Source organism: Urocampus carinirostris, chromosome 1, assembly GCF_059441175.1.
Source record: "Urocampus carinirostris isolate Australia breed hairy pipefish chromosome 1, RoL_Ucar_1.0, whole genome shotgun sequence".
Classification (NCBI taxonomy): Eukaryota; Metazoa; Chordata; class Actinopteri; order Syngnathiformes; family Syngnathidae; genus Urocampus; species Urocampus carinirostris.
Window position 1 is genome coordinate 65,472,494 of NC_142349.1, and position 25,162 is coordinate 65,497,655.

Below are 25,162 nucleotides of genomic sequence, written 5' to 3' on the forward strand. Positions count from 1 at the left end.
GAGGGGCACAGTGCGTTCCTGAAATCGCACCGGGTGTGTATGCGTTCCTACAGGAGGTTCCGCCCGTTTTCCGCTCTGTAAGGAAGCTACATTTTTGTGTGGCCACACTGGGCAATGGCTAAAACCTTTAGTTGTGCCATAATATTAACAAGCTAGTAAGCCCCCTACTCGGTACTACAAACAGCCGGTAGTTTGGTAAGTGAATATCTTTTTATGTCATGTTTCATTGGGACTGTGTGTTTGATTAAATAAATAAAACCGAAACCGCTAGCATTAGCAATCGGCCGGCTAGCAATGAGCTAAATTAACACTAGAAATCGTGAGCCAGGAAAGGAAATGTCAAAAATCAGCAACACAAGAATATAACTTCGATTTGTAATACCCGAAAGAGGGGATAAAGGTTCCCCACCCTCTGCCATGACTCTTTTTGGTAACGTGTTGTTTACGTGCCAACACCGGATCGGAAATGACCGGCGCTCCCGATGTGTCAGTAAATAAAGCCGGAGAACAAAGATCTATTGTCGACATCTTCCCAACATAAGCAAATGTCCCATAATTTAAACTAACTTGATTTTTAATCTTCACATATTGGCTAAATGTTCATTTTTCTACATGTCATAAAAAATGGGCATCTACAACCATGTGGCTTGTTTTTCCCAGTTTTCTGTCATTTACATTGTCCATAACGATGACTTGATTATTAGAGCTGATATTTATATTTTACTTAAAAGTCGTAAAATAATATGAAGGACGAAATTGATGACAAACGGGCACTATGCATTCGTATCTTTTATTGCCTTTCTTAGTCATGAAGTACAAACAGTGCAAACTCACGTGATGCACGTCAGTCACATTTTGCTTGCTTACTAGTTATTTTTATACTCTGCAGTAAATGTTTGTTACTCCGTCACAATTGTTTCAGCACAGTGAATATTAAACATGCTATACCAAGTATTGCTGTCGTGAATTCATCATACCTTTCAACCCTAAGTGACTAAAATACAAGTCAAGGTAAAAAACAAAACAAAACCCTTTGTCTTTCCCTCCAAAGATCTGTTGAATTTTGATCAAATATAGTTGACCATCAAGATATGACATTAATCTGCTCTCAGGTGGTGATCTTATACATTCTTAACCCCTGATACCGCAGTTAAAAATATTTAAATCATGTGGATGAATAAAGTATCTATCTGGATACAAATGTGGAAAATTCTCTTTATTTTTAAAACATTTTCCCCAAAATACATAATTTTTGTTTGCAGCTCTTTTGATATTAATAATAACCCACCATCTTTTTTAAAATATCTTTTTTCATTACAAATCCTTTATTTCTGTTCACAAATGCTTTTCTTGTTACAGACATTTTTGGGGCTTTTAATAATCACTCAAATTTATTTTTGATTTTGTAAATTCTTTAAAATTAGGTTACCGGTAACTAACCAACAAAATCATTAACAGCCAGGGGCTGAGAGATATTGTATTTGTTTAACTGTTTGCGAGTAAACTAATGGTATGTGCATGCAATAAGTATCTCACGTTATTAGCAAAAGCATCTACAGATAATATTGATGCTACAACCAATCACGTACATCTCATGCACATTGCAAATATATAACATGTTCCTTCAAAATAAAATCATGAAACATTTATGCTAACTGCAACAATAACTGGAATGCATGTCACATCGAAGTGTAGTAAGTGTAAGTAAATCCCTGAAAACTATGAGCTTTAAAATATTTACTCAATTTTTTAAATAAGCATGTGTTGCTTTACTGTAAAATTGTGCTCATTTGGAAATTAAGTAAATTCATTCTTCCACACATGATAAATGCTTTTTATCAGCAGAGTATGCAGTACAATTCTCAGCACTCTAATCCTTATCCCAACTCAGATTATAAAGGAAGGAATGTGGAGAATTGCGTGGATCATACTGTACTTTGCTTCTAACCCACCAGAAGACAAATATTTTAGTCTTAATGCAAATAAAAAAGACGATTAAACCTGATAGGTTTTGGTATCCAAACCACAGTACTGCATAACATCTCAGTGAAAGGATTACTTTGTGGGCCTGATTTTTGTTTAGGGCATGTTCTTTGGACTGATGCGGCAAACGAAAACATGACAGCAAACACACTCTTTAAAGCTGCACTTATCTTCTTGGAAGAAGCAGGCAATTGTGACTGTCAACTAGTTGAGGAATTTCCCTGTTGTACCTGCTGTTTACATGTTGCAGGCTTTGAAAGGCGTGTTGACCGGTGGATGCATAGAGTCAAGAAGGTCAAGCTTTGCGAGACTAAAGAAGGAATCTGGAAAAGGTATTGCGTCTCATTTTCCTAATGCCTGTCAAGGTAGATGAACAGTTCTTCTAGTCTGACTGATGTCACGGCGTTCAACTAAAATCTCAAAAGGCAAACAACTAAGTGTACTTAAAATATTAGGGAATATGTACAGTAGACCCCTGGGATATTGAATTAATCCGTCAGAGGGGGGGATCATAAAGTGAAATTGTCGTATGGCAAGGGATAGAATTCTATGGTAATAAGCGACTGCTTTCCAAACCTATGGTACCCCAGATTTACATTTTAAACAGGAGTAACAAAATAGTATACAGTAAGTACTACATATATTTAACATGCATGTATATGATTGAATAACATTATGAATAAGTATAAAGGAAAAATGAAATATTATCAAACTTTTGTGTAATGTGACTTGAGCTGGTGTAGTGGAGTTTGTGAGTGGATGCAGAGGTGGGAGAAGACGGCCAATTATTATTAGATATGGCATTTCCTTTGAAGACTGTTGCTTTAATCGCCCCCTTATTCTTAATAATTGTCCTGATTGTTGTCGATTGGTTGCGGCCATATTCCTGAGCGGGGATATTGATGCATGTGCATTTAACATATTTGTTTATGAGTTCACGGTTTGTTTCCATTGTTGTCACGCACTTGCTTCTCCCTTTACCATCAGGTCACAGGACACAAACACTGCAAAGTTTGAATTTTGTAAGCTTTTGGTCACACAAAATAAGTTGTTCATGATCTCATAATGTGGGAAAAGTGCCGTAACGAGGCTGAAAAAAAACGTTTTATTCCACATTGTAGCGTTCAAATATTGTAAACTAGGGACGTTGTAACATGGGGTTATAGTATACCTCAATTTTAAGACTGATACTAGTATGTTTACATAACCTTTGAATACTCAAATATATTGATCCCATCTAACCAATGGAAATATTACAATATAAAAAATAAAATTCATTTTAAATCAGTAGTTTGACAAAAAAGAAGAGCTCAGTCTGAATAATACGGCTCACTGATTCAAGAGTCACCTACTACTACGGTAATTATTAAATTACAAATGGTTAATTATGCTACCAACCTTCCTGTGTGTAGTTTGCATGTTCTCCCTGTGCTTGCGTGGGTTTCCTCCGGGCACTTCGGTTTCCTCCCACATTCCAAAAACATGCATGTCAGGTTGATTGGGCGGTCCAGGTTGTCCCTAGGTGTGAATGAGCGAGAATTGTCTGTCCCTGTCTGCACTGCGACTGTGTGCCCTGCGACTGGCTGGCAACCAGTTCAGGGTGTCCCCTGCCCACTGCCCGAAGATGGCTGGGATGGACTCCAGCACCTCCGCGACCCTACTGAGGATATGCGGTGCAGATAATGGATGGATGGATGTAAATAACAAACTATTTATTTTAGTGGTTAATCATAAATTATCATAAGTACTCCAATTTTCAGCTCCTTCACAGTAAAACCTTGCCGCTATTTATGGTTGTCTATTGTAGAACAAAGATCTTTATTGTCCGTAGAACATTTTGCTCACATTGGAACAACAAGATACATTTGATGCTCACACGGCTCCCTTAACCACCTGGGTCATAGGGGCACCAACTTCCTGTGGTGCGTCTGGTGGCGCCCATCCATCTCAAGGTCGTTTTTTGTGTTGTTTGCTCCCCCACATGTAGCATATAGTACTGGTTTCGATTTTTACCTTTAGCAGGGGAAGCCTCCCGATAAGACTCAGATACAACACTTTCATTATTTGGTCGCTGTAGTTTTTTGGGCTACAGTGTCATGTCGCTCTTCAGAGATGAGCCTGAGTAGCAGTGTTTGTATGACATTACTGATACTAGATCCTAAATCACTGTGGAAAAAAATATTTGTTTTCGAATTTTTGAGTATCTCATTGTAAAATACACATTGCATCATTTATGGCTTTCATATTTTTGTCGAATAATGAACTCTGTGGCGATGACATTACGTCTCTTGCCTTTGGGACACTATAGGCACAGGTAGATGTCTTTAATTCCTACACTTTATATAAGTTAATTTATTACAAATAAATTCATCATATCCAATCTTTTAAGTAAGGAAAATAAATAAATAATGACCACATGTCAAATGAAAACTGACAAACTTAAATCCCCATTAATGCATTCGTGCTTTGTGCTTGCTTGTATTATCATGTAGGTAAAATAATCTCAATTTAAGAAATAAAAACTGCTTTCCTACTGCTCAGATAAAAATAAAGAGCATTGCAGTCTCACCAAAACACATTTTACATAAAAAGCATATTGCCCAGTCCACTTGTGGGCGTTTTAATACATCTTTTTCCCATCGTTTTTCTCCAGATTTTATCAGTCAACAATGTTAAAGTTAACCATTTGGAGCTTTACCTTTACTTGGAAAAAAATAAGGATCAGGGATTTTTGTTTTGGGTAAAAAAAAAGCGCCAATTTAGTTAGGTACCTAAATTTGTACTCACTACAATGATAATTTGAATTGAATTTAGCGTAAAACTGTGACTTTTATCCTATTATTAACAGTTTAGTTGCAATGATAATATCATCCTGTGGGCAGCACGGTGGAGCAGTGATTAGCGCATGTGCGTCACAGTTCTGAGGTCATGAGATGGAACCTTCCTGTGTGGAGTTTGCACGTTCTCCCCCTGCTTGCGTGGGTTTCGTCCGGGCACTCCGATTTCCTCCCACATTCCGAAATCATGCAGTTCAGGTTAATTGGCCCGACCAAATTGTCCCTAGGTGTGAATGAGCAAGTGTGTTGTCTGTCTCTGTGTGCCCTGCGACTGGCTGGCAACCGGTTCAGGGTGTCCCCTGCCCACTGCCTGAAGATAGCTGGGATGGGCTCCAGCACCCCTGCGACCCTACTGAGGATAAGCGGCGCAAATAATGGATGGATGGATGGATAATATCCTGCTGCAAAATCAGGAGGAGCTTTCACTGTTTACAGAAAAAAGTGTAAGTTTAAAGTCGATTTGGTAGCACTAATTTGTTTTCGCAATGTTTAGTTGTGTTGCAGTGAGAATGACAGCAGTAGACGGCCTGTCTGACAGCACAGAGGTAGTGGAGATGGAAGACGTACCCTCTCAGTTCTTTGTGGAGAAACACTCGTGGGAAGGACTCCGTGATATCATCCACTGTAGCAGGAAGTATTCGGGCATGATCGCCAACAAAGTTCCTCACGACTTTCAGTTTGTGCAGAAGAAGGATGAAAACGCTCCCCATTCCCATCGGTTATACTACCTCGGTAGGGATTATCAAGATTTATAAATGCTTCTTAGTGTTTTGTAAAATCTACTTCTTCACCCTAAGTCATGTTGTGTTTTTTCTACCCTAGCCTTGCACAAATATGATCTCATGATTTAAGAAGAATCATCTCGTTACATTCATCCTTGTGTTTGTTTGTTCCTTTAACTCATTTTCTTTGTTTTTATCAGGAATGCCTTACGGAAGCAGGGAAAATTCTTTGCTCTACTCGGAAATCCCAAAGAAGATCCGAAAAGAGGCTCTCTTAGTTTTGTCGTGGAAACAAATGCTTGACCATTTCCAGGTGAGTTGTCACTTGTGGTTTGTGTTGTACATTTCATCTATTGATGATCAAAATTGTTGTTGACAGCAATTATTGTTGTCAAATGGTTTTTGGGAGATATTTTTGATTGACAACAATGTATATGCATTAATTTATTTAATGTCCTTAATGATGGGAGACAAATTATGTTTGTTTTGAATTAAGCATTTTGCTGTGGTAAAACTTGGGATGGGGATTGACACTAATATACTGAATCTATTCGATTTTGATTCACAAGTTTGATTAAATTTGATTTATCGTTTTTTGGGGGATTGACTCCAATCTAATAGCAATTCATATAAATATGTTTAAGGAAAATGTATTTTTCTTTAGACATATCAATAAGCATTCTTCTTCAGACATAATACCATGATTTTATGAAGCTGTTTCAGTTGATAAGTGTTTCCATAGTGCATTGATTAGCACATTCGCCTAAAAAGTGAAAGATCCCCGGCTTGAGACCGGGTGGAAACATTAGTTAGCCTGAGCGGTATAGACGACACCAGGCTTTACTTGCCCAAGACACATCACAGTAAATGGTGCCCCCGTGACTATAGTGCAGACATGGGGACTTGAGACTTAGTGACTTGGACTCGAGTCGACTCGAGTCGCTGTTTTTATGACTTGTGACTTGACTTGGACTTGGCAATCTAAGACTCGGGACTTGACTTGTGACTTGACTTGCCCAAGAAAAAAATACTTGGGACTTACTTGGGACTTGAAGGTGAAGACTTGAGACTTACTTGAGACTTGCACATGTGTGACTTGGTCCCATGTCTGCTATAGTGGTTAAGGGATCCACCCACACAATTAAGGAATAATGTGAAATCTGCCCTAGTTGCTACGAAACTACTCAGTTTGCAATTTAATGATGAAGAAAGGCTATTTTAAGATCTCAGCTTCACTTAGAAAGATGTGAAAATGATTATTTATCCCCCACAAGATTGTTGTTCTTGTTCTCCTTCCCTGTAAAAAAGTGACACCAGAACTTGCTATTATTGTTAGCTTTCAACTGGAGCTACACCCATTGAGTTGAAAGAGACTAATAGAGGCAGTGTGTTCATTTTCCTGACCACACAGTGTGTTCATGTAATTGAGCTTCCACTTTTCCTTGAAGGCGACACCGCACCAAGGGGCCTACTCCCGAGAGGAAGAACTGCTGAGGGAGCGTAAACGCCTCGGAGCTTTTGGAATCACCTCCTATGACTACCACACTCAAACAGGCCTGTTCCTCTTTCAGGCCAGCAATAGCCTGTTTTACTGTCGGGATGGAGGCAACAATGGCTTCATTGTGAGTCGATGTCCATTTATATACTAGTCAATCATTTATCTGATTACAATTTAAGACAATGAGAGGAAGATTTGAAAGGTGCACATGACTATTTAGTGTTGAATTCCACATGTATCTCAGGGTTGGGAGGGTGACTTTGAAAATGTAATCTGATACAGTTACTGTTTACCTTTTTTAAAAATGTAATCAGTAACAAAATCCAACTACCATAATATTGCAGTAATGTAACTTAATTACTTTGGATTACATTTTGATTACTCCAATACCAAATATTCTAACAAGAGACAAAATTAACTAAATATAAAAAAAAATACTAAATTTTGTTTAAGATAAATGATCGATGTAACCTTGAAAAAAAATAAAGGAAACCAAGATTAGGTACTTGTTGTCCAACAAAAAAGTTCTCACATTTTACCACGTATTAAAGTGTATTGAGCAAAAATAAAACTTTCTCTTTCACATGGCGCATAAGAAATGCTTTGTTTTAGTTCACACAAGCATAATGGCTCAGCATTGCCGGACTTGGCATTGTTGGGCATGGCGTTCCTGGGGATTCTACTTAAGCGAGGTTGTTGGGGCTGTGTTTTGACGAAAAAAATTTCAGACCACTAGGGAGTGCCAAAGAGTAGTATGACCGCATTCGGCTCTAGAGCTGCTTGTACGCGAAAGCAAATGTTCGTCGATTTTGTTGGTATTTATTGGGGGTGCCTTGACAAGACACTCCCAGAAGGCTAAAAGTACTCACCAAAATCAGTTTCTGAGCCTAGAAGCCACACACGAACACACACAAATCTGGATTTATAATAGTATAGTTTAAGATACTCTAGTTTTAAACACACAAAGTGTTCACTTTCTAAATTTCCAACACACTCTGGGACTTCTTGTCATCTTTCTCCTTCTCTCTAGGATCATGTCAAATGTAAGAGTAAATGAGTGCATGAAGACGATGAGTGCATGAAGACAATGAATGGATACTTCAAAGGATGCCGTGGTGCATTTATCATTTCATGTTATCTTATTCGTTCATACTTGTTTGTTGAGTTGCCTCGTTAGTTGTAATTTAATTACATGGCCCTTTTCTGTTGTTGCAAGGTTCTTGGTCATATAACCATGTTTTGTAGTCAGGCACGTTGCGCAGTTCCGCGAGTCTCGGGGGGTTGTCCTTAGAGTGAGTGTGTTTGTGTGCGTGTGTGGAAAGAATTAGCCCGCAGAGAGGGAGAGGACTGAACAGAGATATAAGTAAAGCCATTGCAAAACAAGGAAAAGAATAATGAGTTAAAACTAATGCACACCAGACTGTTTTCCCCCGTAGAGTGCAACCATAAAATGCTATTAAATTGAATTTTAATCGTGCAAAGTAATCCTTATTTTTACAAAATATACCTTTAATTTAATGGCATCTTTTTTTGTAACTGTAAGGAAATATAAGTCCATTTTTTGGGGTATCCATAAAGCCCGCTAAATGTTAGCCGTACTCCCCAAGCCTGTCTCTGATGTGTTCAATGCATTAAAATATCTTCCTGTCTTGTGGTTTTAGCAGTCAGCTCCTGTAAAGCCCGTGGAGATCAAGACCCAGTGCTCGGGCACACGGATGGATCCGAAGATCTGCCCAGGAAACCCCGATTTTATAGCCTTCATCAACAATAACGACCTGTGGATCGCTAACATTAAAACTGGAGAGGAAAAGAGACTCACCTACTGTCACAAAGGTGCCAGGATTAAAATGGATATTTTCTTAATTAAATATACAGTATTCCCTCTCCGATTCTTGGTTCAAATCTCTCGGCTTGGTCGCAGATTTTTCTATTGATAAGTCCCATAGACAGATGCATACTTTGGGGAATTACAGCGCTACTTTACAAGTGCTTTTACAGGCAAACCAATCGGGACAACTTCCTACTGTCACCTGGGCACTAATTGGAGCGATTCGAACAAACCGTTTACATGTCTCGTGATAAACAAATATCCCCTTATACATGTCGTTTACAAGCAAGCCTAAGGTGAAAATCCCAAGCAATGTCAATATGTAAATGGTTGTTGTTTTCGCATTCAATTTTTGACAGTTAATAACGAATGATTTCATTCATGTCAGTGAAGTACCATGCTTGTTTGCTCCAAAGTGGGCCATATTGCCGCGTCCCGTCTATTTACAAATTGTGCTCGTACTTGGCTTGCCAGAAGCATGGATTTTCACTATATATGGATGGATACGACTGCGGCATACGCTATATTGGGATCGCAACAATTGTGGCATTTTTGCTGTTGGGTCAGAACATAAAATGGAAATGCACTGGAGAAAAACATCAACCAATCCGTCCATCCATTATCTGCACCGCTTATCCTCAGTAGGGTCGCGGGGGTGCTGGAGCCCATCCCAGCTATCTTTGGGCAGTGGGCAGGGGACACCCTGAACTGGTTGCCAGCCAGTCGCAGGGCACCCAAAGACAGATAATTCACTCGCTCATTCACACCTACGGACAATCTGGACCGGCCAATTAACCTGACATGCATGTTTTTGGAATGTGGGAGGAAACCGGAGAACATGCAAACTCCACACAGGAAGGTTGGTAGCTGGATTTGAACCCATGACCTCAGAACTGCCGCACACGCGCTAACCACCGCGCCGCCGTGCTGTCCTCAACCAATCCACATAAGGCTTATTTGCGAGTGAGCCAGAGTTTGTATGAAAATTCACTTACTTCGGAGTATTATGGAATGGATTAACCACGAAAATCGAGGGAATAATGTACAAGCTTTAACCACTTTATTAGATAAAATAAGTACACTTCATTTTCAACTCTTTTCTAGGTGTGGATAATGTCAAAGAAGACCCCAAGTCAGCAGGTGTAGCAACTTTTGTCATCCAAGAAGAGTTTGATCGATTTACAGGATACTGGTGGAATCCAACAGTAGAGGAAGGTCAGTAATCCAACCTCAGATTGAATATGCATTAACGGTCCTGTTATGCTACCTGATACTGTTTTACTCTTATCGTCTGTAAATTTTTGTCAGATAAGTTGCTGCCTATAAACACACCCAATGTGTTTGTTTGTTTAATTTGCTTGTTCGTTTTATATCCCTCGTAGACTCGAGTGGAGGAAAAACAGTTTATCTGCTCTATGAGGAGGTAGATGAGACAGAAGTAGAAATTATTCACGTGCCATCTCCGGCTCTGGAAGAGCGCAAAGCCGATGCATACAGATACCCTCGAACAGGTACACACATCTATAGACCACCTCACTTAAAACCTTTTCATTGCCACTTAATCAAACCTTTTGTTTCCAGGTAGCAAAAATCCACAGGCTACTCTTAAACTATCAGAGATAAAGACTGACCATCAAGGAAGAGTGAGTCACCTCATACGTTATTTTTGTTTTTCAATGTCATAAACTAACGGTGTGTACTGTGTGTTAATCTATAGATTGTGAGCATGCAAGATAAAGAGCTGGCCGTCCCCTTCTCCACCTTATTTCCAGGGACGGAATACATCGCTCGGGTAGGATGGACAAGTGACGGCAAATAGTAAGTGTTGTTTCCATCATACCAATAATTGTGTATAGGGCTGCACCAAAATCTTTTTCTAATATTTGATTCACTTGTCATCAATTCATTTTTTCTTTTTTTACATACGTGATATGTTTTCATTCCAATTCTAATGTAGAAAATTCTTTCAAATAATGATGGGGAGATTAGAAATAATCTTAATTTTTAGGGATGCAGAATAGCTGTTTTTCGTATTGATACCAATAACCGTTACAATCTTGCTTCTAGAAACCAACACGGACAACTATTTCTATTTGCTGCATGTTATATTAAAAAAAACAAACAAGTCAAGTCATGTTTATTTGTATAGCCCTTGATCACAAAGAGTCTCAAAGGTCTTCGCCGACCACAGATTATTGCAAACCACAGACTATTATTACACCATCCCCTGATCTAAAACCTACATTAGGGAAAGGGAAAAACGTTGATAACGGACCGCACATGAGGTAATCCCCCTTCCAGGATGACCAGGCCAAAATGGTTGTTGCAATAACAAATCATACGCAGATATTGTCAACATAAAATATTGGTTTTCTTATGCTATAGAATAGAAGTGTGTTTTAAGCTTAGATTTAAACAGTTCCACTGAGGTTGCAGATCGAATCTCAGGGGGAAGAGCATTCCACAGCACCGGGGCCCGAATGGAGAACGCGCTCGTACCTGCGGATCTCTTCTTGGCTCTTGGGATCACTAGTAGATCAGCATTTTCAGTGCGAAGGCTCCGGACCGGAACATAGAGGGAAATTAAATCTGAAAGATATGAAGGAGCATGCATAATTTTGTATAATACCAACAGAACCTTAAAATCACATCTTAAGCTGACAGGGAGCCAATGCAGGTTAGCTAAAATGGGGTAATGTGATCAAACTTTCTTGTCTTGGTTAAAACCCTCGCTGCAGCATTTTGTATGAGCTTATCGCTCTTGATTTTGGACTTCGAGAGACCACAATAAGCACAGAAAACTATTAATATTTTGATGTGTGTATTTGTTTCTGTTTACAATTACAACACCATTATGCAGCTTCGGTAAATATGTCTCCAAAGATTAGTATTGGTGAGACACACTACTTGATCAATCACCCAATACCTACTTCATCAGTAATAACTCTAATGACAATATATTGTTATGAGAACTGTAAAAAGTACCTATAGAAATTGCATAAAGTGTACTGTATATGATTATAGGTGTGTTTATTATGTGAAAATACGTCACTTCTAAACATTATAAAAGTTCTCCAATGCTTAGTGTCACACATGCCTTGGCTAGGAAAAATATATCACTCATTTTTATTAAGTGGCATTATCTTAGCTGTACACATTAGTAGCTATAACAAATGGGGAAAAATGGCCAGATACAGCTGTAGAGGTCTGTCTTGATCTCTGCTACAACCTAGGCTCTACTTGCCCAAAACACACCCCAGGAAGTGGTGCCCCGACGATCTTATTTTGAAGTTTTTTGTATAAATAACAGAAACATACCTTGGACGAACAAAATTGTATATGGTGTGGAAACAGTCTGACCCTTACAAATTGCGAACAACATCAGCTTCATGTTTTATTTTGATTGATTACAAATAGAATGGGTCCTCTAATAAGAAGGACCAGAAAAAACAGCAGTTTTACAGGTGATAAGCTGAGGATATAGAAAACAAAAAGTTATAATGAACCTTAATCAAGTTTATTACTACAACCATTTTATAATCAATACTCCATTTTGGATCATGGTTCACAGTTTATTTATGTGTCTTCGTCAAGTACAGCCTGGATGTGCCCATCATTCAAAATCACATGGTAAAAACTAGCTTAGAAAAAAATCACTTGCTTTGCTCACCTGTTATGTTGAGTTTCACTTTATGATCTCAACTACTCATATTGAACTTGCATGCCATCATGCTGATTATCTGAAGTGAAAGCATTTTCTGTTTTAGTAACATGTCATGCTGTGACTAACAACCTAAACAACCTTCAAATGATTAAAAAAATCTTCATGCACCGTCTGTTCCTTCCTGCTAGTGGCTGGGCTGTTTTGCTGGACCGCAGTCAGAGGAAATTGCAGCTCGTCCTGCTCCCTCCGTCGCTCTTTATCCCCGTTACTGATGATCCAGCACAGAGACAAGCCAGTCTGGAAGCTATCCCTGTTACCACGCAACCATATGTCATCTATGAAGAGACCACCGATGTTTGGATCAATGTATGTCCTTAATGTGTTTACGGATGTGCTATATTTTCAATTGATAATAACTGCCTGGATAAACAACAATACATAAATAAGGTCTGGAAATATTGTTGAACATCTTTTGAAGCGTGTTTAGGAAAACACCACAAAAATTCCACAAATATGGCAGCCACTTATTGTTTGATTATTACTACTAACTCGGATTTTTTAAAAAAAATCCTTGCAGATTAACAATTTGTTCCTCTTTTCACAGGTTCATGATATATTTTATCCATTTGTTCAAACGTCAGAGGAAGAATTTAGTTTCATTTGGATCAACGAGTCTAAAACTGGTTTCAGTCATTTGTATAAAATCACATCATTGTTACAACCTAGCTGCTACAAGTGGACGGACGATTTCCAGCACATAGAAGGTAAATACGAATAACACACTGACTGTGTTTACTTGTTTTCTTTGGCCCTCATTCATCTGTCTATCTGTTGTTAATTGTAATTCTTTTTTATTATCAGAATTTATGTTTTTCCTATTTCATTTGGCTATTTTCCAATTTTGATTTATGATTTAAAAAATCGAATGTATTTGCATTTACAATTGTAAATGCAGCTTGTGGAATTGTCTAAGTCCATCCTGCTACTCTGTTCCAACAGGACAATTTAAATGTGCAATCAAAAGTGAAGTTGCATTAACTAGCGGAGAATGGGAAGTGCTCGCCAGACACGGGTCGAAGGTAAGACAAAATACCTTTTTGACTATCGCTATAAATATATATTTTTATATCATTTATTGGTTGATTGATTGACAGCATTTTACTTCCTGTGAAAAAAATAAAAACGGGGGTCACTAACGTGGTGCTTGCAAGCACCAGGTAGCCCACTAAGAAAAGCTAAGTAGCCTGCGGCGCAGATCAGTATGGAAAATAGCTCAACAGTTATTGGTCATTTTGTTTTTCTTGGAAATTTGAGTTATAAATGGCCTAAGGAACTATTGACATGACCAGTGCCTTTAAATACAGGATTTATTCTCCAAAAAGTATTTAAAAAATTAGCCCATTAATAGTTCTAATAGTTGAATGAGCCTATTTTAAACCTACTTATAACAGTGTCTGAAATAACGTCTGCCCTGACGCCTGGGCGTGCATCTTTTACGTCGGGCGTACAACTTATAAAACGTCTCTGCCCGGGTGGCCGACAACTTTTTCAAGAAAGAAAAAAAAAATCTTTTGTTTTTTTTTAATTTTCTTTCCTTTTTTTTCCCAAATCAAGCGCTTGCTTTATTCCGATTTCAAAATCTTCGTTCGGTTTGCAAATTTCGGAATTTCGGTTCTTTTGGCAATTTGCATACTCGGCAGCCGATCCGAAGACTGCATCGAATAACTTTGTGCTTCCGGACTTTCCGGAGAGTTATAAGGTCGTGCAATAGCATATCATTTTCCAAAGTAGACGCACAGAGAACACAATAAAAATGGATAAGTGGTTAGGAATCAAGCCGAAAACTCAACCCCAGAAGATGAATTCAAAAGAAGCTAACAAAATTTATGACGCTACAAAACGTAAACGTACATTAAAAGCATCGTGGAAAGAGGAGTTCATGTGGCTTGTAGCAAACATTTTATGAATGAAGATGACTAAATACAGGTACGTACTGATGGCAGATAGAAAACAGGGATGTCATATTCATGCAATCAATGTTATAAGTAGATTTATAATAAACTTAGTTTTAAAGTGTTGTTCTGTTATATATTCTGATTATCAATCCTTAATACTTTGCAAAAACGTTTTTTTTTTGCGATGAGTCGTCTTATTGTGTTTCAAGTTGTGAAAAATGGGAAAGGCAACTTTATGGCTGGGCAGTCAACTTTTCAGAGTTGTCTGCCCTGGTGTCCGCTAACTTTTTGTGATGATTTTCAGACACTGCATTATAATAACATGATAGTAATGTAGTTACAAAATAGTAATAACACAAGTGTTTAAGAAATTTATGACACACTCTATGCACTAAACAGCTACAAAAAGTTACTCTCAGCTTCAGAAAAACTGGTGACCCCCTGAAATAGAAATATTTGTCCTGCAATGGTTATGTCATTTTTTTTTTCTAACCCTTTTGCGCCCACCTTTTTCTCTTTTTTAGATCTGGGTGAACGAGATTACAAAGTTAGTATATTTCCAAGGCACCAGGGACACGCCGCTGGAGCATCACCTTTACGTGGTCAGCTACGACTCACCAGGAGATGTGGTCAGACTAACCAAGCCCGGCTTTTCTCATAGCTGCTCCGTTAGCCAAGTAGGATTGTGATATGGACTTTTTTCTGGTGATGTTTTGTTGATTATTTTAATTCATCTATTCTGTCCTTTCTCACCCGGCAGAACTTTGATTTCTTCGTCAGCCACTACAGTAATGTCAGCACACCTCCCTGTGTTCATGTTTACAAGCTGATAAGCTCGGAAGGTGACTCGTTACACATAACGCCCGAATTTTGGGCCAGCATGATGGAGTCGCCAGGTAAATAATACGTTTGAGAATTTTTGTCACCTTTTTTTTTTTTAGAATTTTCTTTTTTGGCATTGATCAAATCTTAGCGGACAACGAAATTAGACATGGAACTCCTCTATAAAAAGTGTCAGGATAAATTGGCAAAAATTTAACGAGGCAATGCTTGGAGAATGGCCTAAGTTGTAACAATAGTGGAATGAAAAGCAATGCAAACCCATTTAACAGCAACAAAAATTCCCAAATCATTCTCTTCCAAAAACACAAAATAATCATGTAATTACTGTAACATTGGCTAGGAAAGCAAGCTCTGTTGTGGGCAAAGAGCTGGATAGCCTAACAACAGTAGCTGAGAGACGAGCACTGAAAAAGCTGAGGTCAATCATGGACAATCCATCGCATCCACTACACAGCATTATCTCCAGACAGAAGAGCAGTTTCAGCGACAGACTGCTGTCACTGTCTTGTACTACGGACAGACTGAAGAGATCTTTTCTTCCTCATGCCATGAGGCTCTTTAACTCCACCCGGCAGAGTAAAGGCCCACATTAAACCACACCACCTACATTGGATATTACCGAATCTTACTGCAATATGTATTCTGTGTAGCACTATTTAGTTACTCTATATAACACGCTACAGTGGGCATTTGCACGTCACACTGGGTATTTGTATATTGTATTCTTTTTGCTTTATTATTGTATTCTACTCAGCTCAGGGATGCTGCTGGAAATGTGAATTTCCCTTAGGGGATGAATAAAGTATCTATCTATCTATCTATCTATCTACATTCATACTATAAGGCGCACCTGATATAAGCCACACCCAGTACAATTTTAAAAGAAAAAACATTTTGTACATACATAAGCCGCAACTCTGTATAAGCCGCATGTGCCCGCATTGAAACATGAGATATTCACCAAGAAAGAGTTTTAATAATATTGGGTACCTTAACCCCGTAACGTTCTGACGGCGCACCGGTGGGCCGCGGGACTTTTGATAAACTAATACGTGTCTGTACGACGTCACCAGTCACTGAAATACGTCTTGCTACATATCATTGGAAAGTGAAAACTTTTGGGATTCAGTTTCAGTATGTACTCATCAGAAAAACTTCCCGATCAGTCTGAAACAAGATACTCGAAAACTATAAACAGTGTTTGAAATAACGTCTGCCTGGACGCCCGGGGCATGCATCTTTTATGTCAGGCGTACAACTTTTCAAAACGTCTCCGCCCGGGTGGCCGACAACTTTTTCAAGGGGGGAAAAAAAAGAAACAACAGAAAGATTTTTTTTTTTCAAATCCAACGTTTGCTTTATCCTGATTTCGAAATCTTGTTCGGTTTGGAAATTTCGGTTCGTTTGGCAATGTCCATACTCAGCAGCCAATCAGAAGACTGCATCGAATAACTTTGCGCTTCCGGACTTTCCTCAGCGTTATAAGGTTGCGCATTTGCATATCATTTTCCCCCCCTAAAAAACGCACAGAGAACGCAAGAAAAATGGTTAAGTGCTTAGGAATCAAGCCAAAACCTCAGCCCCAGAACAAAGATTCAAAAGAAGCTAACAGAATTTATGGCGCTACTTAAAGTAAAAGTACATTAAAAGCATCGTGGAAAGAGGCAACTTTTCAGAGTTGTCTGCCCTGGTGTCAGCTAACTTTTTGTCATGAGTTTCAGACACTGCCTTGAGTAACATTGTCAGATGTATGTTGCATTTCAATTAGTTTTCAAGTTTCAGAAATAATAATTACTTTTAGCAGCCTTCCATAATGCGTGCAAAAGACAACATTTGATGTGGGAAAAATAAACACAGCCCAAGGATGACATTTTAGAAAAACAAAACACAGTCTGTTCTATTGTGAAAGTTCCCAACCAGTTGAATGTTTTTGTTTTGGAACAATCGCTAGACTTGGGACAAATTGTTGTTGAGGATTTGATTGTATCAATGATGCTTGCCTATTTTTAGTCTCATTCTCAACAACCAAGAGCGCTTTGCATTCAAGGTTGATGTTGATGTCATTCTCGAATACTGGGAGTAACGGCATCATTGGGTTTTAGTGTCTCAGTTATTCTCTTTTATTTTGACCACCCACCAGATAGTTGGCAACTGTTTTTATATGTCTGCCAGGTTGCCCAGGAAATTACAACCCGCCGGAGATTTTCGACTTTCCTGGCAAGTCTGGATTCCAGCTCTACGGGATGGTTTACAAGCCTCACAACCTGCAGCCAGGCAGGAAGCATCCCACTGTTCTCTTTGTCTACGGAGGCCCACAGGTTCGTGCCTCCAAGCCTTTGCTTCGTCATGCAAAGCACCTTCTGAAAAAAAAAATCTATCGTTGATTTCTGCTTTTCTCAGGTGCAATTGGTAAACAACTCCTTCAAGGGGATGAAATATCTCCGTTTAAACACGCTGGCCTCGTTGGGCTATGCTGTTGTCGTCATTGATGGGAGGGGCTCTTGTCAAAGGGGCCTTGAATTTGAAGGCGCGCTGAAAAACAAAATGGTAACCTTCATTCTTTTTCTTTTCCACGTATTTCATATTCCAAGGTTAATTGACTGCACTAAATGGTTTTCCCTCAGGGACAAGTGGAGATAGAAGACCAGGTGGAGGGCCTTCAGTATGTGGCCGACAAGTTCAACTTTGTGGATCTTAGCCGCGTGGCCATTCACGGGTGGTCTTATGGCGGCTTCCTCTCGCTCATGGGCCTCATCCAGAGGCCTAACATTTTCAAGGTTAGGAATTTCCTCTGACCCTTAGGGGAAATAAAGAGAAACTTTGTTCATATTTTGAGTAAGATGTTGAGCAACTCTAGGGATGGCGAAAATATGACTGAAATCATAATTAAAGGTGAATCTTTATTTTTAATTAGTTTTCAAAAAGATAGATAGATAGATAGATACTTTATTCATCCCCGTAGGGAAATTCACACTTCCAGCAGTATCCTTGTGTTGAAAAATAAAATGATAAAATAAACATATAGAATATAAAAATACCCAATATAACGTTTGTTATGGAGTATTTAAATAGTGCTATGGAAATACACACTGTAATAAAATAGGGTAATATGCAAATGTGGGGGTGGGGTTTAATGTGGGCATTTACTCCCCCGGGTGGAGTTAAAGAGCCTCATGGCATGAGGAATAAATGATCTCCTCAGACTGTATCATTAGTAAGTGTTCAATTAATTTTTGGTAAAGAAACAGTGACCAGCTGGCTCTATGCTTTAAGAAAATCAACCTATAAATCTTGGCTCACCAAATGCTGCCTACCGGGTAGACCCTAAGAACACATGAATACCACACGGACTGGTTCTGAAAATGGCTCACCAGAAATGGGTCATGGTGATTTTCTGTATACTGTATTTTGTGCACTATAAGACACACCGGATTATAAGGCGCACCCACTAAAACTGCCCTTTGTCATATATTTTCCATACATAAGGCGCACCGGACTATTAGGCGCTTGAGAAGGAACGTCAACAAAACAGTCAGACTTTATTAACCCCTTAACGTACTGTTGAGAAGCAAATATCTGTCTTAGACACGTACAGATACTGTGTCAGTATGATGTTAACGGTCACTGAAATACATCCACATAGCATTGGAAAGTTTAAATTCTTCTGATTCAAAGCGGATGGTCAGCTTTTGAAAAAATTGAAGGCTTTTAGGTGTGCCTTGAAGTGCAGAAAGTACTGTAATTTGGCATAAGAAATTATTGACATGATCAGTGTCTTTGAATACATGATCAATTCTTTCAAAACTCTTCTAAAATTAATTTATAATTTATACATTGCATGTAAATCCATCAGTTCCCCTATAGGCATATGTTTCAGCAATTGACTGAGCCTATTTAAGACAACTTCTAATAATAACTTGGTAATAACATAATAATGACATTGTAATAAAGTAGTCATAATATAAGTACTTTTAGAAATACATATACAAAAGAGTAGTCCTCTGTTTTAAAAGCTTGGTGAGCCTCTAGGTTATTTGAAGTAATGTAATTACTTAGTCAAACATTGGGACTTCGTTTTAAAACAACATTATTTCCCATGAATGTTCTAAAAACAAAACAAACAAACTCTGATTTGTTGAAAATAAGATATTGATCAATATTTAATTTATTTATTTAAAGCGTAAGTCACAGGCATCAGACTGAAAACTATAAAAGAATCACATGTTTTTGGTTTAAATTCAACCATTGCAATTTTCCAATTTAGATCAGGGGTCTGGACCGTTTTGGACACAAGGTGCCATAAAAACGTTTTTAAGTGTTTACAGTTTGTTCTGTGGGTTTTCATCATGAAGTGTCTCAACAGTGAACATTGTTTATCGAACTTCCATTTAAAGGATTCCCTGGCGACGCACGGCCAAAACGGGGTCGGTTGGTGTGACACCATAAACTTAGGTTGAGACTGCACCTTATATATACTGGACCAAACCATATGTACTCATGAAAATAGCCATATCTGGCTCGTGAGCCATAGGTTCTCGACCCCTGATATAGATTATTCAATACTTTCTCGAAACAACCACATGAAATGGGAGGTAAAATGAACAAGTTATTACAAGAAAAAAAACGGGAAATTTATCAAAGCGAAACCTAAGAACTCAGGTTCCAACATGTCCAAAATGTTTTTTCAAATCGTGCGGCGAATATTTACTATGGAGGAGATTTGGAGGTTTCTTTGTCAAGAAATACGAAATCATAATAATAGATAGCAGTTAAGTTGGTGATTCATCCGTTTTCCATTTAGTCATTGCACTTCTATCTTTAAGTGCTCCACATCTTTACCTTTTGAGTAAATTAAATACAACTGTAGTTGCATATTCCACCCACATAGCGTCAGTGTTTCACAAGGTATAAATGAAATGAAATGATCTGCATTTATATAGCGCTTTTCAAGTCGAGACCTCCCAAAGCGCTTTACATAGAAAAAAATTGAAACCTATCTGCAGGGTTGGGCAGGGTTACTTTAACTTGATTACTATAAATTACTTCTGGATTACTCTAATACCAAATATGCTAATAAAAGACAAAAGAAACTAAATATGAATAAAATGATGACTCACAACACGTGGTAAGCTTTCTCTCCTGGCTTTGATCTCCGGCAAAACTAACATAAAATGCGACAGAAACAAAATGAAAATAAATCCAAACAGCTTGCTAACATCATTATTGCCGTTCCATGTATTCTGTTAGAATAGAATAGAATAGAATAGAATATACCTTTATTGTCATTGTTACAAATGGGCTAACATATTGTGACAACGAAATTGGGCATGACACTCCAGTTTTACACATTCATAGTGAGGTATGAGCAAGAAGATAAAGGAACAGAGAAGATAATGTTATAAGACAAGGGGGATAAGGCTATAGTTATAATTTACATGGTATTTACACAAGAAATGTCGGCATGTGGGATGTTACATACAGGGTTGTCGTGATAAAGTTGGTATCGTAACGGTTGTGCAATATTGCATTTGGTGCAAAGTCATCATAGTGCTACTCCCCAAGCCTGCACAAAATTGAGTCATTTTATTCATATTTAGTTTCTTTTGTCTTTTATTAGCATATTTGGTATTGGATTAATCCAAAAGTAATTGAAAGTAATCACGTTAAAGTAACCCTACCCAACCCTGCCTATCTAGTTGAAGGCATTAGAATTGCTGAGCAGTACCAAATGGACAACCCTGCTGTCCAAAGATAAAGCGCTAGTCTAAAAAGTCACTTTTCTATATTTCAATTACCTAATCATACATTTTTTCCTGTCAGTTGGCCATTGCAGGGGCCCCGGTGACTGTCTGGATGGCGTACGACACGGGCTACACGGAACGCTACATGGACGTGCCTGAAAACAACCAGCAGGGTTACGAGGAAGGCTCCGTGGCTCTGCACGTGGACAAACTCCCCAGCGAGTCAGTTGAATCGTGTTCACGGCGCTGCAATATTTACCTAGATATCATCGGCACGCGCAGGTTCATCGTATTTATTGTTCTTTGTCTTTTCAGACCCAACCGTTTGCTGATTCTACATGGATTTCTCGATGAAAACGTGCACTTTTTCCACACCAATTTCTTGGTGTCACAGATAATCCGTGCGGGGAAACCCTATCAACTTCAGGTATGACAACACAGACCAAGCAAGTATCTGAAAAAAGGGGAAAAAGCTATTGTAGTAAAATTTAAAAAAGTTAGTTCAGGTTACACACAGCATTTCTTTTCTATTACCGTATTATCTGGAGTATAAGGCGCACTCAAAAACCCCAAACAGGCCAGAAACTTGATCGTGTGCCCTATAATACGGTGCTCCTTACATGCTGACAAAATTGGAAATGCTTTATCATATTTGTGCAATTATTGATCAGTCGATACATTTTATCTTTAATTACAATTGCATAACAATGGTGGCAAGGTGGATTGTAACATCCATATGGTCATATGCAAACTTAAGACGGGCCTTGACATAAGCTGGTTTAAGCAGGGGAACCTCTCGTGCCATGCATGATTGCAAATCTTGGTGTATTACCCACAGTAACCTTAGAAACGGGGATCCCAGCTCTTTTCAGGTTATTGACCAACTCCTGTCGTGTAGTTCCGGGCTGATTCCTCACCTTATGATTGCTCCAACAGTGGACCTTTTTTCACCAAGCTGCTTGGCAATTGCTCCGTAGCCCTTTCCAGCCTCGTGGAGGTGTAAAATTTTCTCTCTGGTGTCTTTGGACAGCTCCTTGGTTTCGCCATGTCGCAAGTTAAAGCCTTACTGATTGTATGGGGTGGACAGGTGTCTTTATACAGCTCACGACCTCAAATAGGTGCATCTGATTCAGGATGATACCTGGAGTGCAGGTGGACTTCTAATGGGTGGACTAACAGGTCTTTCAAGGACAGAATTATAGATGATACACAGGTGTTCAAATAGTTATAAATAAATTGTTAAAAAAATCATGCATTGGGATTTCTGGATTTTTCTTTTTAGTTTATCTCTCTCACAGTGGACATGCACCTATGATGACAATTTCAGACCCTTTCATGATTTCTAAGTGGGAGAAATAGCAAAATAGCAGGGTGTTCAAATACTTATTTTTTTCACTGTATGTTTTCAGATTCAGATATACTTTATTGTCATTCTTGTACACGTGTATACAGAACGAAATGTCGATACATCTGACCCGCACAGTTTCCTTGAATGTACAGATATAAATAAAATGTTGTATTGAGTTGGAGTATTGAAGTACTAATAATATACTAAATAATTGTAGCTTTGTATAGTATTATACAGTAGTGCAAAGAGTGCAAGAGGAGCAGCTAACCAGATGTGCAAAATGGGCAGTCAGGTAAACAAGTCAAGTATGCAAACAGAGAAGTGGATATGAGTGACGTCATTATACAAATAGACGTTGTTTTTGCTTTCTACCTTTTTTTTTTAAGCTCATCTAAATGTTTTTGTTTTGCAGGTCTACCCCAACGAGCGACACAGTATCCGCTGCCCCGAATCCGGAGAACACTACGAGATCATGCTGCTGCACTTTCTACAACAATACCTCTGAAACGACACAAAATAGCCGACCGGACGCTCTTTGTCCGCCTAGTCCGATCACTAAAACCCTCTTCGGTCCGTCGCCGTTTCACGCTTTTTTTTTCTCTCCTTCATGTGCAGTGCGTGCCGTAGTTCACCAAGGCAGAGATTCGGCCGACAAGGACATTCGAAATCGGACCGAAATCGTATTCTTCTCCGCCGCGAATTGTAAGAAAGAGGTCAGAGTACACGGATGTGCAAGCGGAAGTCAACGTACGTAGTTGAAAATGTGCTAATTTATGTGTCGAAAAGTGTTTATGGCAGAGCTTGTACAGAACCCTGTCGATTCGATGTATCGTAACCACGAAGAAAACGGAAGAAAGTCTCTTCCCGTGTCCGCTTGTTTTAAGTATGTTTAAAATAAAATATTTTTATGACTTTTGATTATTATTTTTAAGGAACGCCAACAGAGGCCCAACTCGTGACCGTATTTTTCTCCCCTTACATGGTTTAAAAAAACATCCGCTTGCCTTTGGAAACACGTAATTTATATTTGCCAAAGTACCGCTTGACGATTGATCACGCTGGTATTTTTGTTTGATTTTGATTTTTAACTGCGATACAACGGACAAAAAAATTGAGCGCTGGAGGTTTAAAACCGCTTTGTAACACCAGGATCCAATTTGTACATGTCGGAATAAACAGATGAACCCACCGCAAGCTTTCTTTTGTTATCGTTTGGTGAACTGCCAGATTTATGAAATTATGGAATCAATTTCCAATATTAGAATGAATGTGTACATAAATACAATTATCAGTACATAAATGCAATTAAATATAAAAAAAATACCCCAAATTTGGAATAAATATCTATTATACATATACATATATAAATTACAAATTTGGACGATCGTTAGTAAGTTGAATTTGTTGGTAAGTTGCTTCAGTGCTATATTTTGTATGATTATGGTTTATATAAGTATGTTTGAGGCTTGTGTAAGTACCTTTATTGTTTTGTACAAAAACATTTACGTTTCATAAAATAATATGCTCTATAAAGATAAATTAAGTGTAACTTACTTTTGGAAGATAAGCTTCAAGAGGTCCTCCTCCGTGTTAGAGTGGCCAAAAAAAGCGATCTGACCATTTTCTCAACCTCATCAAGCTTTCTTATTCCACTTTCATTTCAGTCTGTGCAGCCCTTTGAGACTCCTTGTGATTAAGGGCTACACAAATAAACATGACTTGACTCGACTTTTGTACTAAAAAAATAAAAGTTTAATAAGATAATATGCTCTACAAAGATAATTAAAGTTAAGTGTAACTTTTGGAAGATAAGCTTCAAGAGGTCCTCCTCCGTGTTAGAGAGTGGCCAAAAAAGCGATCTGACCATTTTCTCAACCTCAGTCTGTACAGCCCTTTGAGACTCCTTGTGATTAAGGGCTACACAAATGAACATGACTCGACTTTTGTACAAAAAAAAATAAAAGTTTAATGAGATAATATGCTCTACAAAGATAATTAAAGTTAAGTGTACCTTACTTTTGGAAGATAAGCTTCAAGAGGTCCTCCTCCGTGTTGGAGTGGCCAAAAGAACCGATCTGACAATTTTCTCAACCTCATCAAGCTTTCTTATTCCTCTTTCATTTCAGTCTGTACAGCCCTTTGAGACTCCTTGTGATTAAGGGCTACACAAATAAACATGACTTGACTCGACTTTTGTACTAAAAAAATAAAAGTTTAATAAGATAATATGCTCTACAAAGATAATTAAAGTTAAGTGTAACTTTTGGAAGATAAGCTTCAAGAGGTCCTCCTCCGTGTTAGAGAGTGGCCAAAAAAGCGATCTGACCATTTTCTCAACCTCAGTCTGTACAGCCCTTTGAGACTCCTTGTGATTAAGGGCTACACAAATGAACATGACTCGACTTTTGTACAAAAAAAAATAAAAGTTTAATGAGATAATATGCTCTACAAAGATAATTAAAGTTAAGTGTACCTTACTTTTGGAAGATAAGCTTCAAGAGGTCCTCCTCCGTGTTGGAGTGGCCAAAAGAACCGATCTGACAATTTTCTCAACCTCATCAAGCTTTCTTATTCCTCTTTCATTTCAGTCTGTACAGCCCTTTGAGACTCCTTGTGATTAAGGGCTACACAAATAAACATGACTTGACTCGACTTTTGTACTAAAAAAATAAATGTTTAATAAGATAATATGCTCTACAAAGATAATTAAAGTTAAGTGCAACTTACTTTTGGAAGATAAGCT

The 25,162-nt window shown here is 38.4% G+C and overlaps 1 protein-coding gene across 3 annotated transcripts; it reads left to right on the forward strand.

Annotated features, from left to right (window-relative positions):
- The first annotated feature begins 36 nt into the window (after positions 1–36).
- On the forward strand, positions 37–23,608 carry LOC148376582 (dipeptidyl peptidase 9-like). 3 transcript variants are annotated; one of them, XM_088348756.1, is made up of 21 exons: positions 37–195; positions 2,234–2,315; positions 5,314–5,552; positions 5,743–5,855; positions 6,991–7,164; positions 8,702–8,873; positions 9,973–10,083; positions 10,251–10,379; positions 10,450–10,511; positions 10,586–10,686; positions 12,721–12,898; positions 13,137–13,296; positions 13,532–13,611; positions 15,012–15,164; positions 15,248–15,383; positions 17,503–17,648; positions 17,731–17,877; positions 17,955–18,107; positions 21,151–21,293; positions 21,387–21,498; positions 22,832–23,608. In XM_088348756.1, exons 2-21 carry the CDS (start codon positions 2,260–2,262, stop codon positions 22,922–22,924), a joined length of 2,658 nt encoding a protein of 885 aa, XP_088204882.1. In that variant the 5' UTR covers positions 37–195; positions 2,234–2,259; the 3' UTR covers positions 22,925–23,608. The 3 variants fall into 3 exon arrangements, with proteins under 3 accessions (XP_088204882.1, XP_088204884.1, XP_088204883.1); XM_088348758.1 differs by having other exon boundaries at positions 8,705–8,873; XM_088348757.1 differs by lacking the exon at positions 37–195 and adding an exon at positions 874–1,011.
- The last annotated feature ends 1,554 nt before the right edge of the window (positions 23,609–25,162 follow it).

Coding starts and splice junctions, on each gene's coding strand:
- LOC148376582 (XM_088348756.1), top strand. CDS start 2,260: ATGCATAGAGTCAAGAAGGTCAAGCTTTGCGAGACTAAAGAAGGAATC. Junction 8,874..9,972: donor ACTCACCTACTGTCACAAAG/GTGCCAGGATTA, acceptor ACTCTTTTCTAG/GTGTGGATAATGTCAAAGAA. Junction 13,297..13,531: donor CGATTTCCAGCACATAGAAG/GTAAATACGAAT, acceptor CTGTTCCAACAG/GACAATTTAAATGTGCAATC.